Source organism: Condylostylus longicornis, unplaced genomic scaffold (assembly GCF_029603195.1).
Source record: "Condylostylus longicornis isolate FDR11 unplaced genomic scaffold, ASM2960319v2 ptg000084l, whole genome shotgun sequence".
Classification (NCBI taxonomy): domain Eukaryota; kingdom Metazoa; phylum Arthropoda; class Insecta; order Diptera; family Dolichopodidae; genus Condylostylus; species Condylostylus longicornis.
In genome coordinates, this window is record NW_026578052.1 from 464,735 (window position 1) to 479,853 (window position 15,119).

Below are 15,119 nucleotides of genomic sequence, written 5' to 3' on the forward strand. Positions count from 1 at the left end.
TATTTGGTCGAGTTTACTCAAATATATATTTTCTTCATATTACAATTGTGTTCTTATATTGAATGAAATAATCAATTGTCGAGAATTTTATATAATCAAAAATATTTAATTTACAAATTAAATTTTTTTCATTTTCTCTTTACAGATTGCAACAGCAAATCAACAAGGATTATCAAAATAAAAAGAAAAGTATTTTATAACAAAAATAATGTAAAATAAAATCTAAAAGATTTATTTTGTATAATATTGTAACTTTTAAAAGTCATCATTGTTAAAGATTATACAATAAAAATTTAACTAAAAATCCGAAAATTATTAAAAAAATATACTAAAAGTTTCAGAAAATTTTGTGGAAACAAATTAAACTTGAAGCATCTTGAAACAACTGTAAAACTATAAAAAAAAAGGCATAAAAAAACCTTGAAAATTGATTTAAAATTTTAATTCTGATTTTTTTTTCTCTTATTTTTGGTCTATAAGAATTCCTAATATTTTTCTAAAGTATTAACGAACAAAAATATGTAAATAAAATTGCAAAACAAAAAAATACAAAAAGAAAAAAAAAAAGAATTATTTCATCCTTTTTGTTTTTTCATTTCCGTTTTACAGTCTCTCATTTCCTCCAATCCCTAATGTTTTTATATTCGAATTTTTTAACACCTGTATGCATAGTAGTACCATCATTAAAATATTATTCTAGATTCAATCCTAAAATCGCCTGCTAAAATAAAAAATAAATCCTTAATAATATCACAGTAAAAATAAAAACAAATAATAATAACAAAATAAAAAGGAAATAAAATAAAAGAAAAGGAAACAAAAAATCAGAATTCTAGAATCCTGTCTTCATGTACACATCTACTTTAAAGGATATAATAATAATATTATTAAAATAAAATATAGTACAGGATATAAAAGTTAAAAGGAAGTGAGAAAAAACAAACAAAAAAAAATTAAATATTTTTGCTCTTTTTTTTTTTTTTGGTTTTTTTAGTTTTTTTTTTCGAAAATTATAGAATTTTTAGAATTATGTCAAATAATATAAAATTTTTGTGGTTATTCCATTTTCGAACTTATTTGATTTACTATTTGTGTTGTTATTTACTTATAATGGTAGCAGCTGGTAGTCGTGTTGTTAGCGGTTTAAAATGTTATTGTAATCCACAAGAATGTGATGTTATTAGATCACAGGATTGTCCAGGGAAAGGAATTGTATTGTGGGATCCTTGCAAGTAAGTAAAAAATAACATTTTTTTTTATTTTACATTTCTCTACTGTTTATGGGTGGAAATTTTATTATGGGTGGATTTTTTTTGTTTCTGTTTTAAAATTTCTTATTTGGTTTTATTTTTTATTTTTCAAATTGCTTTTTTCAAAATGTTTTGATATCTTAATAATTTGCATGCATTTACGTATATGACTATATTTGTTGAAACAGTGTGTTTCTCATTTCAAAAATTACTAAAAATAAAAATTAAAAAAAAAATAAGGTTTTCCAATAGACCTCATCAAATTACGCAATTAGCGAAATAGTAGAAATGAACAACAACAAGTGAAAAGCTCATGGGCCTATGAACAGGATATTGTCAGCTCAAAGTTCATGGAAGTGAATTTTGAATGGAAGAAAGTTTGTAAATTCTATGAACAAACAGTGGATACGATTTCATCGAATTTAGTTTGTAAATCTATACGAGAGATCAGATTTTCTAGGAGCCGTTTGATCTCCGGGAGAATAGATTCTCTAGGCAATTACTTGCTCACAGCAAAAGCTGCGACAAATTTATCTCTATTAGGTACTAAGACGATAGAGGCGATAAATATTCTCTTTCTTAATGTTTCAGTAAATGTAAGGACCACGTTAGTGTTTAACAGTAATGTGGTCCTAACAGTTTCGGATAATTATGACCATCATGACCATCCAAAATTGTAAATAATTTTTAAGTTTTTAAAAAATATTGCAAATCTCATTGAAACACAATATTCTGCTATATTTTCTATATTTCTATACATTAAAATTATGGGAACCATCCTGTTATTATTTTAAAAGGATTTTAAAAAACATATTGATAATTTAAGCTTATAATATGCAATATTTTAGAATTTGATCTAAATTGAATAATTTTTTTTTCTTTGTATTTTATAAGCCATAAATCAATAAATTTTCAATTCTGGTTTTTCTTTATTTTGTTTTTGTTTTCTTTTGTTCTGTTTGTTTTAATATTGTGCAAATATTTTGTTGATTTTTTCTCTCTTTTATCCTTTTAAATTTTTTTTCCCCTTTGTTTTTTAAATTTTAGTTTTTTTTTTTCCTCTGCATTTTAAAACCAATTTTTAATTTATATACATATTATATATTTTTTATATTTTTATATATATAATGTTTTCATTTCCAGATGTTGTAAAATATGTGCAAAAACCTTAGGTGAAAAATGTGGTGGTCCTGGTGGTTTCTCTGGGACATGTGAACCACCATTACAATGTGTTGCTAGTTTACCAGTTACAACTGGATTAGGTATTTGTAAGGGTAAGTCTAAATAAATTTTACTATTTTCATGTTTTTTTTTTTTCAATTAAAAAAAATGTAAAAATGCAAAATTATTTTATTAAATATTGTGAAAATATGAAAAAGTAGGTCAAGAATGTAAAAATTTACTTTATCCCGGATGGGTTATTAATAAATAATATTTAAAGACGAAATCAAATCGAAATTATAAATTTTATGATCTTTATAGCGCCGCACCAAAAATTTTTTTTAAAGAAAATTTCATAGCACTATAGGACATCACAAGATATATTTATTCGCAGTTATTTGGAAAAATTTAAGACCTCATATGTGAAGATTATAATCACAACAAAAATGTTTGAATTTCTGTCGGAGTGATGATACGGTTTAACAAATTCGAATATCATTACTGCCATTATTACTGTTATAAATGTGATTTTTCCATTGATGTAAATTCTACTTTTTAAAATAAAAATTGGAAAATTTAAAACTAAGGTTTCAATATTTTGTTGGTTAAAGCGCTTCTCTACTAAATAATAAAAATTATTTTTTAAACATGAGTGAATGCTATACAAAATGTCTATTGCAACTATAAATTTATTAAAATATACACCCATATAATTAAAAATCCCAACTAGCTATAAAGTAAAACTAAAACTAAAAATTCCAAGTAAAAATTCCAACTAAAAATTAATTGGGATTTTTAAAATAACATTTTTACTTTCCTTTTTCCCTTTTTTTTTCATTTTATTATAAAAATTTCATTCTAAAATATTTTTCAAACTTAAAAAAATATTCACTCCCTCGGTATTTTAAGGGGCAAAAAAAAAAAATAAAATAACAATTTTAGTGCACTTTTTTCCTTTCATTTTTTACTTTTTTTGTGAATAAACTTGAATTCTTTTGAAGATGACATGCACTTAAATTTAGATTTGGATTTTTTATTTTAATACTAGGTCAAAAAAAAATATCTATTGTTTTTCTATCCAAATTAACTTTAAGCGCCATGATGAAAAGAAGAAACAAAACTGAAGGATCATTATAATGACGCGTACACTAAAATAATAAAAAAAAAAATATCCTTTTTTTTATTTTGAATTTGTAATCCTTTTCAACAAGAATTTTTAGTAGTTTGTGTCATTGTATTTATACCATTATTTTTCCGTTTTTTGAAAAAAAAAAAAAAAGAAAAAATGTTGTAAAAGTTTTCATAATGCGGAAGAAAAATTATTTTGTTTTTCTTTTTGTGTGTTTTGTTAAAATCTTGCTTCCAATGCTACAAAGATGGGAAGCGAGGATTTGATGCAGTTACGAGATTGCAATTCAGATCTAAATTTTTATAATTTACGTTCACTGCGGTTATGTATAGAGAAATAGAAATATTTAAAGTTCATATGGTAAATAAAAGCGTAATAGAATTCTGATTTCGTTCATAACAATGGTAGATAAAAATTACTTCGATAATTAAGATCCTAAATAATATAAAACGCTTCAGTTGTTCAAACTGATCGAAGGAAATGTAACTTTTAATTAATATTCTAAATTAGATCCTTTATGAATAATCAAATGTTATCAAAACTTGCAAAATTTTTGTACAAGAATTGGAAATTATTAAAAAAATTAAAATTAATTAAAGTTTGATACTAAATTAGGCCGTTTAAAGTGATCTTTTTAAAACAAAACATATACACGTAGTACAATAAATGGAAGCAACCGGAGTGTTGAAAACCGGAACCGGAATATTTTGCGTTTTTGAGCCCTCAATATATTTTCTAATGTATAATACTAAAGTGTTATTTTATTTGATCATCTCAGAACCTCACAGAACTAATGAAAACTATGTACATAACAAAAAAAAAAAAATCTTTCATATTTTTTGTTCTCTTTCTCTTATTTCACTAAAATACTTTAACATATCCTTGATTGTTAAAGGATTTAACTGTTTTTTAACTCTAACTGTGTTGTTGAAAATAATAGTTAAATGGAAAAGCAAAAAATACTTAAAATAAATTTTTAGTTAAAAAACAAAAAAAAAAAAACTAACAGATTTTTTTTTCCTCTTATTGTTTGGCAGTCTATTATTTTAGATATTTTTTCGTTCCTCCTATTTTTAGCACTTTTCCAAAAATTTTTTGAAAAAAGTGCTTATTAGTTTCACTCTGTCCGTCCGTCCGTCCGTCCGTCCGTCCGTCCGTCCGACCGTCCGTCCGTCCGTCCGTCCGTCCGTCCGTCCGTCCGTCCGACCGTCCGTCCGTCCGTCCGTCCGTCCGTCCGTCCGTGTGTCTGTTTACAAAACTTCTACATTCTTAAAGATAGAAAGCTGAAATTTAATACGTACATAGATCTTTACTAGAAACTTATTTTCGTAGAACAAAATTTTTACCTATCTCCCCCCTCTTTAGAAGTTATACCACCACCAAACCACTAAAAATAGCCTATTTTAACTATTTGTTGCAATGAAACCATAAGCATTTTTGAAATTTTGCAAACGCAGAAAGGCAGTAGCTTCCTTCCCCTAGCGCAGTATACTATAGCTAAACTTTAGAAAAACAAAATGGCCGTTCAAATTTACCGTTATCTAAAGTCCTTTTTTTCCAAATTTTTGATCTCGTTTTTCTTCTAAACCCCATAATGTAGAACTTTGAAATTTTTGCAGCTTTTAGACATTAATAAATAATTCATTTCGTTAGAAGAAAATTTTTTTCCATCTCCACCCCCTCTCAAGTTATGGCCTCTTGAAATTTGTAAAATTTGCATTTTCGCCGCCTTATATTTCTGAAACCGCAAGCTTTTTCAAATTTCTATAAACGCAAAAAGTTAACGGTAAATTCCATGATATTAAAAAATATAATTATTTTTCTTAACTCATACAATTAAACCTTAAAATCGAGCATTACGTTAACCCCTGCTTATATTAATTTTTGCTTTATTTCAAAGACTGCATAAATCGTTCATCCTAAACATATGCAATCCTAGAAATAGTTTTGTATATGAATGAAAATAATTTTAATAGTGTGATAGGTATACATACTCGTAGACTGTATTTAAAAGCAGAATTTTCACTTGTTGAAGGGAAAAGTGCTACAATACAAACCATTGGTTTGACCCAACTTTATTTATTATCTTATGCCAAAAACAATGATAAAAAAAAATACTAAATGTGAATGTAACAAGTTTAAGTACTTTTTTGGCACTATAGAGTTTTCTCATGACAAGAAAATATTTAAAAAAAAAATCTATAATATGATAAAAATAAAAGTACATTATAGTGGCATTGAATTTATGACCCATATGTACAGGGTTGCGGTTTTTTTTTGTTTTAAACAAAAATTTAACAAAAATGAAGTATGTGTATCAATATACGAATTTAGTTTCGTCCTTATAATATTTTTCATGAATTTACTTAACTTTTATGATAAAGACGACAAAGATGTAATTATTCAAACATAATGGTGTAAACGAACTTAAATTACTTTATAAAATATTAAATAAGGGCAACAGGAGCTGAGTATTTTCTTCAATTTTCCTTTACATTCAATTCTTAATATTTAAATTTTTGTATATAGTAAAGCAGAGGCAAAAAATTATAAGGCCATTTTAATAATAATTTCATGCTCCAATTTTCCGTTTACCAAATTTTCATAGACATACCTACAAATATACAATATATAAATTATGTATTTTATTGTATTAAAAAAAAAATGAAAAAATACCTTGACCTCTTCATATATAAATTCTTTAAAAATTTTCAATATTTTCAAGAGAATTAAAGAATAACTCAAAGGAAATGAGAAATTTAAATATTAAAATACAATATGTAGATTCTTGAGAAATTTATTTTTTCCTTTTCAAAAGATGAAAGTCAAAAAGGTTTTCTTGTTTTTTAATTTTTTTTTTCATTCTCTTAAAAAAAATTCTATTATACGACCTTTGAAAAATTTCATATTCCATTGCTTTTCTCTTTTACTTTAAAATCAATTGAGATTGAAAATTTTTTTGATTCATTTTACCATAAAATTATTATTAAAAATTTTGAGTAAGTGTTTGAACAATATTGAATTTCCGTTATAGGGCAAAATACTTATTTCATGATCGAGAAAAACTATAATCTTAGAATGGTTTAATTTTTATGTAAGAAAAAATTTCAGATATATACATTTATCCTTGTACATCCTAAATTATTTTATGATTAACGTAAAGCTTTAAAATTTGGGTTGAAATTAAGTTTTGCTCTCTTCATAATGGATTGAATGCCTCATAATTACATGGCTATCATAAATTACACTTGAAACCGGTTATGAAAAGATTTAGATCAACTGGAAATTTTCTAAACAATGATGAAAAAATGTGGAAAGTACTCCAATGGTAATTGGATTAGGTTCAGTAGTACAATATAACATTTAAAAATGATATATAGAATCATGAAAAAAAAAATATATTTTACATGCATCAATCTACAGAAATTATGAACAATAGTAAAAATGTAATGTGTCGCAATGCAAAAAATACATCGAATTCGTAAGCCCAATAAAATCATAATTCAATTAATTATTTTGAAACTTGATTTAGTTATTCGTAAGACAAATTGAACGTGATTTGCTAACATCCTAATCTGATACAATGAAAAAAGAGCTTCTGACAAAATAATTCGAATTTGACATTTTGAAGGATTTCATAAATATTATTTATGTTTTTTAATTTACTTTCATTTAGTTCATAATTAATTTCTATATATTATATTTAAAATATTTGACTATTATTTTAAGGAAAAAATCTCTACAAGATATTGTATAAAAAGTTCTTATCTATAGAAGAGCTAAAAACTAAAATGAACATTTTCTAAACTATATTCAATAAAATGAAAAACTAAAGATTAAAACACTTTTTCTTCACCTATTTGCATATTCCTATTTTAATTGATGAAATGATGATACTAAAATGCTAACATCTTTTCTTTCATCTATTTTTATCAAATCCCTATAAAACATTTTAATCCTTTTACTATACTTTCATCTATTAAATTAATGTATGATCACATTCAAACGTACGTACAAATCTGATAAAACATGAGAAAAACTACAATACAATATTGTTTCTAATTTTATATTTAATCTTTATTCAAATCCCTTTTATATGATGCAGATGTATACCCAAATGCATGAATACTTTCATAAACATTGATACGATTTTTCCGTGAATAAAATAAACACCGTTGAATCTACACCATATCAGCATATTATGCTTGTCTTATTTTCCATACATCGACCCATTATAACTGTATATTGCTTGCCTACCTATAATAATTTTATACCAGCATGTGCGCATACAAAATACACATATTGTCTCTTAAGGAATAATTGTAAGAACACAGGAAGAAAAACAAATAGAATAAGAATATGTATATGAAATAAAAAAAAAATAAAGTATAAAACAAAAACGAAAATAAAGAAAAATTCCCATTTTCCCATATGGCGGGAAAAACAAAACCATCCATGAAAATATTGTTAACTCAGTTGAAAACGACAAATTTCACTATTGGGTCACATAAGAAGTAGAAATATTGTTGTAATACAGTTTGTGTAACATATTTTTTATGTAAGAAAAACGACTGGAAAAATTTTTGCAACCATATATTTTACTACATATCGCAAGTAAAATAATATATAGAAAGGTAAAAAAGATTTAATATTAAATTTTAACATTAAAACTGAGAAAATTTTCCACAACGGTCGTTTTATAGCGTAACAGTACTTTTTATATTAAATGATCTAAAGAATTTTTATTAAAAATTTGATTTAAGTTAAAAAACATCAACTAAAACTGTGTTAGAGTTAGAACTTTAAAAATATAGTTTAATAATTGTAAGATGAATAAATTCACTAGTTTGATTAATTTACCAAAAATGTTGCGGAAGCATAAAATACTCTTCTTATAGTGCAATGAAATTTTGGAAATAAACAAAGCCTACAATGAATTTCTCGGAGACAATTCAAATAGAAAATATTAGCCTTTGTCGGACTCAATTCTTTCAATTTTTGCAACTTGATTATTCTCAATATTCTTTTATTTGGATAAGGTTTCATTTTGTACCAAAATTTATGAAAGGTACAATTATATCACCGTACTTCACATAGTAAATATCTGAAATAACTGGGGATTTAAATTTTTATTCTCAATAAATACTAGAAAAAAAACACATGTGCGCAAATATCAAACCGAGAGTAATAAAAGGTAGGTCAGTAATTCTTTTGGAAAAATTTCATTTAAGAAAGCAAAGAAAGTAGTACGATTTTTGTTTCTCTTCTTTTTCTTTTTGTTCCTTATGTGAATTAAGTGATTGTTTGTTACCATTTAAGCAAGTTTTCAAAAATTAATGGTAATGCAGATATTTATTTTACCGTATTTTAAACAACACAAGAGTATAATTGAATCAATTCATAATTCAACAATGAATTTGAAAACATTTAAGGAGAATTTTTGATATTAAAACCTTATTTTATTAAGCAAATTTGAACTAAACCGAATTAAACCTAAAGCAATGGACAAAATGTACTAACAACTAAAACATTTTCGTAGCTATAACTAAATTTCTTTATAAATTTAGATTATATTTATCGAATGTCCTTGTTTATCATTTGAATTTCTTCTGTATTCCTTGAAGATAATTTTTTTTTTCTTTACCTTTTCATGTAGAACATTTAAGTTTCTTTTGCCTTAATATAATATAACAATGTTTGCATATGTCAAATCCAATTCACTTCAATTTATTCATGTACTTAAATATTTTTTACACACAAATGCATTCACTTAAGAATGGATGAATTGAGTAAAAGGAGAATATAGTGAATATTTAAAAAAATTTCTTGTGTTTCTTTCACTTTTCAATATGCACATATAGATTTAAGTGATGTTGATTTGAAGAAAATTTTTTTCTTTATTCTTCAAAAGATTTTATTTTTCTTTAGGGTTTCGTTTCTCCCCTTTCATATATACCGATATAATAATATAAAATTAAATTTAAGTATTTTTTATTAATAATACAGAAAATAAAATCTGTTTTATTTACGAGCGAACAAAACAAATCAATGTAGGTAGAACATTTATTAAACTTTGATGATTATTACAAAGAATTGAAAATGTAAAGCACAATTATTCTTAAAGCGATTTAAAACAAACTATTAAACATTAAAATGTGAAGATTTTAATAATTAATTCAATACCTAATGATTCCTTTTTAGATCTACATAATATGTTGAGCTAATAAGCTCGAAATTCTAGATTTTTCTTTAAAAATGGAATTTCTAAATATTTACTAGAAATGTAAACTGATAATTGAAAAATCATAAAATATTGAAAATTTTCTCATTTTACATTTAAATTATAAAATTTATATAAAAAATTTTAAATCCTTTTGGATTTTCACTTAAAATTTAATTAAATTTTGACTACAAAGTAAAGAAATTTCCAAAAGATATCCTTAATAAATTTTCATTTAAGCTTATATGAATGGATTTTCTTTAAGAAAAAATAAGCTTTCTATGCGAATTTCAAATATTATATGTCTCCCATGTGATTTAAGCATTTAAAAACGAAAAAAAAAAAATAAAAAATGAAAATAAAAATTATAAAGGATATTTTTTGTGTCCCTTGCATGAAAAAAAAAATTGCAGCGTTAAAAATTTATTTTTATTGAAGATTAAAAAATTGTGAACATCACAGAGTATAAAAAAAATGCTTTGATTTAAAAGCCTTTAGCGCTTGCATGCCCCATGTTAAAAGTTTAAAAGTTTAAATTATAAAGTTTAAATAATGTTAAGTTGTGTTGATTTTTTTCTTAAAACCCAACATTATGGAATCGGCAATGATACACAAGTTTTGAACTATTTTTTATGTATGACGATATTAAAATTAAACCCATAAAAAAAAAGATTAAAAATTAAAAATTTATTATAAAGTTTTCATTCAAAAAGAAGAAAGTTTTATATTTTAAGGAAAATTTTTTAACAAATTTATATACAAATGAGTTATATTGGAATAAAGTGGGAATTTTATAGCGTTAATTGGTTTCAAAATTACTTTAACAAAATTCAAGAGATGAGTTTAATGGGAATAGTCTTCTAATTGAATTTCATTGTGGTTATTTATTGAACAATGGGATTATATGAATTTCGTACCTTTAGCTTTTAAAGTGGGCTTCAATTGACATTCTTAATAAATTCGCCTTTCATAAAACTTAATTAAAACAACATTTAAACTATTATTTTATAATACACAGAATTAATTAAGAAATTATAAAAGGATCAATATGTAAAGATGTATTCAGAGCAAAAATTAATAAGGTATTTAATGTTTCAGCTTCAAACTTTAAAAAAACCTAGCTACTGACGCTAAACTTAATTAAAACGATCTAATTATCAATTCTAACTATAAAATAAATTAAAATAAAATTTAATTTTTTGGGAGTTTAAAGTAAGAATATACAATTTCTTCAATTTTGAGTGTAAAAACTACTTTACGGTTCTAGCTTCCTACCTAACTATGATAATTTAAATAGTCATGTTAATAGTAGACCAAACAGTTAAAATTTTATTATGTTTATACTTCATATTATTCTATAAAAAAAACATTTGATAAGCAAAAATCTTTTTTTTTTTTTTAATCTTTAAATCGAGCACAAAATATAAAAGAAATAAACGTTCTTTTTGTAAAAACTTAATGGCTTAAACCTATAAAAATAAGCAAATTGTCAACCTTGAACTAAATACTATATTGAAAATTTTGCAATTATTATGTGAACTCTTTTTATTATAAAATTGTAGAACGTGACTGAAAAACAAATTTACTCTGAATTTTGATTATCTGCATCCATTATATAATTATAATTTACTATGAAAAGGAGAATTTATGACATATGCCAACCGTAAATGAAAATTTTTAAGATTTTACAAATTCAATTTTAATTCGTTTACATTTTTGGACATTAAATACTAATATAAAACAATTTTTGAAATTCTTTAGTGAATTTATTTTTTGGTAACAGAATTGTTTTAATTTTCTCTTACAAAGTTTTATTAATTTTCATTTGAATTATAATATGAATTTTATCGCATGAACAACAAAAATGTCTGGAACGGGAAGAATTATTTCTATAATAAAAATTTGAAAATTTTGCAAAACATCAAAATGTTATTACAATATTCCTGTAACCTGGATAGTCATATAAAAAGAAAAATCCATCCAAAATTTATCCTATACGAATAGATTTTAATTTACGGATTAGATAGGAAACCCTAAATAATTATTCCTAGTAATTAAAGAAATTTTTTTAAAATACTTCTCCTATAAATACTTGCAAAATACGTACAGACCTACTAGATGTATGTGAATTATGAATCCGGTGTCTTGGACATTCAAAAGACAACCCCTCGATGGGTGCATTAGAATCTGTTGCATTATAATATCCTCTAACAACAAACTCTCTTTCTCTATTCACTCCTATTTAACCAAAGTAACTCCAATTACCCAGTAGGTAATAGAATAGAAACCAGAGTCATTAAATACCAGGGCATAGCCTCATCCTTCTCTAAATCTTCCTTATTTAATAAGTTTCCACATTCCTTTAATTGAAGTTATAGCGAAAAGTGCATCAGAACGACACTCCTGACAATTCTAGCCTTAAATAATATCTCTAAAATGGGAAAATAAAAATTTTAAATATATGTATTTTAATGCTACCTAATTTACATATAAATTTTTTTGAAAATTTTACATTTTTTAACATAATCAATATGCCAATCAAATTTAAATTCATAGAAATTTCATTTTAAATTTTTTATTTGCCTTTCTTTCAACTGAACGAACAATTTTTAATAAATAATTTTTAAAATTAATCTTATTCCGGTTTAGTTTAACATCTTATTTTCATTGTAATAAGGTCATTTAAATGTTATGAACTTATATATTTTGATAAGCCATGTGAACTTTATTATTAAAAAAAATTTCTTTAGAAGAATGTTAAAAGTATTCACATTCGTATGTATGTTTCTACATTATGTAAAAATGTTTAAGATTAATAAAATTTTTTTATGGTTATTTTTAACATGAATTTCCTATGTACATATGTATGTATATTTACTTTATTTTCATTATATTCTGTATATTTCAAAATTACATATATTTTGATTCCGAAAACTTAAGTCTTTTCCTTTCCTTCTTTTAATATTTTTTTTCCTTTATAAACCATCATTTATCCAATATTATTATAGCTGGTCTTCAAAAATTTTTTCACTCTCATTAATTTATATATGGGTTATATTTTTTCTTCCTTACTTTCATACACAAATTCATAAATAATATAAAATATGCGATTACACAAAATCAATCAACTATGAAATTAGAAAAATCGAAAAAATGTTTTCCAAAAAAAAACAAATTTACTTTAGAATTTAATAAGGGGCAAAAACAATTTGATAATAAAACATAAAGCAAAAGAAAAAAAAAAGGTTTAATTTATACGAGGTGGAAATTTTCTAAGAAGAAAGAAATTTCTTTTTTTTTTCCATTTTCAAGGATTTAATTTAAAAATCTTTCAATTTAAATTTCCCATAAGAATAAACAAAAAAATATTCTTTTGAAATATTAATTCAACCGTAAATTTATTATCAATAACTCATAAATAAGTCTAAGACCTGACAGAACCCAAATAAATAAAAACGCAAAAAAAAGAAAACAAAATAAACAAATAATTGACTAAAGCTGTTGATGAAAGATTTTATAAGAATAAATGTGAGCCTACGAAAATTTTCATATTAGGGAAAAAATAATAATTATGTTGTAGAATTTCCTTTCCAACAACAAATAAGAAAAATTAAAATTCCTGTAAGTAAAACAAAATCTTTGTTATTAAAAAAAAATACTTTGCCTCGATTTTAATAATTTAAAAGAATTCCGCGAATTTTCACTTCAAAATATTGTCTCGGGATGAGTAAACGAAAAACAAACTTACAAATACTTAGTCCGATAAATATTAGTCCCTTTATTATAAAAAATATAAGGTGAAAAATCGTGCTCTCAATTAACCCTAAGAGTAAATATAACCATCTTCTACCGAAGTAACTGTTGTGTATGCTTAAAACTGGGAAAAATAAAAACCTTAAGTATAGGTGTATTATACATTTTAATGAAATATCTTGGTCGATATTTGTGGTCACTAGATTTTGGTATCAAACAAACTATTTCGTTCAATTGAGTCTACTTTGTTCTCAATATGATTAATAAGACTTCAACTATAATTTAGTCTTACTTCAGAAAATATCTAAACTACATTGATCAAGTTCAAGAAAACACTAATGTGATCTTCTTATACAACGTGTTGATACGAACCGTCGCTTATTATTTATTCGTATGGATATAACAGAGTTAATTATACTCGTAATCAACTTACTCTAAATATTTTGATTTAACGTTTATTTTACAACAGGTTAACCTTTGTTTTGGAGTAAAAATGATAAAATTTGCAATTATAAAAGGAATTATAAAGGATGTCTTTTCTTTAAATTTAAATATAATTTAATCTTTGAAACGGATGAGGGTTAAAAAACAAAAAATTTGTTTATTTTTTTTTTATAAAATAACATTGAATTCAAATTGAAAATGAATGTATTCTAAATGAAAATTTCAAGTTCAATAGCTATAAGGACATAATATTATAGAATAAAAATAATAATAGTCGAATTACATAAATATTATTGTATTTTTTATTTTTTGTTTGTGTGTAAAATAATGTTTTGGCTATTTTCTGTAATATGGGAACATCGAAAAAGAAAAAGAAAAATATTAATGTTCTTTTTTATTTTTCACATTATCCTTTGACCTTTAAAACTCTATTAAGCACACGTGCTATACATTATTATTTTATTTATATTTTTTTTTTATATAAACTTATGTATTTGGTTGAAATTCCGATAAAAAAAAACTTTAATAATAAAAATTGGTTAGAACTTTTCCAGTAATACAAGTATATAATATTCGATTAACTAACAATAAAATAATAAGGAATAAAGGAATAGTGAATTGAAGGGACACTATTGTAGTGAATAGCAATTTTTGTCATATTACATTCAAGCAAGTAATACAGTAATCACGTATATAAAATATTATTTAATTTAATTTAATCAAATAAAATGGTTCAATTATTTGAAGTTTATGGTACAATTGAAAGTTCTTGTTAAGTTTCTCAAAAAAAATTTGATATATTCTCACAATTATTATAAATATTTCACTATCTAGAATGATAAGCTAAAACTGTTATACAAATGTTTGAATATATGAATTGCTAGAGCAAATATTTTGTAATTTTTTTATCAATTGTATTGGCGTGCGATAAATTTTTAAAGAAACTTTGTTATCGCTTAAACAAGAAAATCAATATAATTTTAATTATAACTATTTCCGTGTTATCGAATTTTTTGTTGGGCTATGTAGTATTTTTAAATAATGCAGGACAAAAAATACAAGTCAATATAATGAAAAAGCAAATATGTACATACGACAAACATACAATAAACGATTCGATTTTAAAAATTGCTAAATTTTTTCATTCTTTGAGAAACCAAAA

The 15,119-nt window shown here is 24.0% G+C and overlaps 1 protein-coding gene across 1 annotated transcript in view; it reads left to right on the forward strand.

Moving 5' to 3' along the window:
* The first annotated feature begins 470 nt into the window (after positions 1–470).
* Positions 471–15,119, forward strand: part of LOC129613475 (cysteine-rich motor neuron 1 protein) — an 84,085-nt gene continuing 69,436 nt past the window's right edge. The window contains exons 1-2 of the mRNA XM_055527564.1: positions 471–1,232; positions 2,394–2,524. Of these exons, the coding sequence (XP_055383539.1) occupies positions 1,030–1,232; positions 2,394–2,524 (334 nt within the window). The 5' untranslated portion in view covers positions 471–1,029. The remainder of the gene's footprint in view (positions 1,233–2,393; positions 2,525–15,119) is intronic.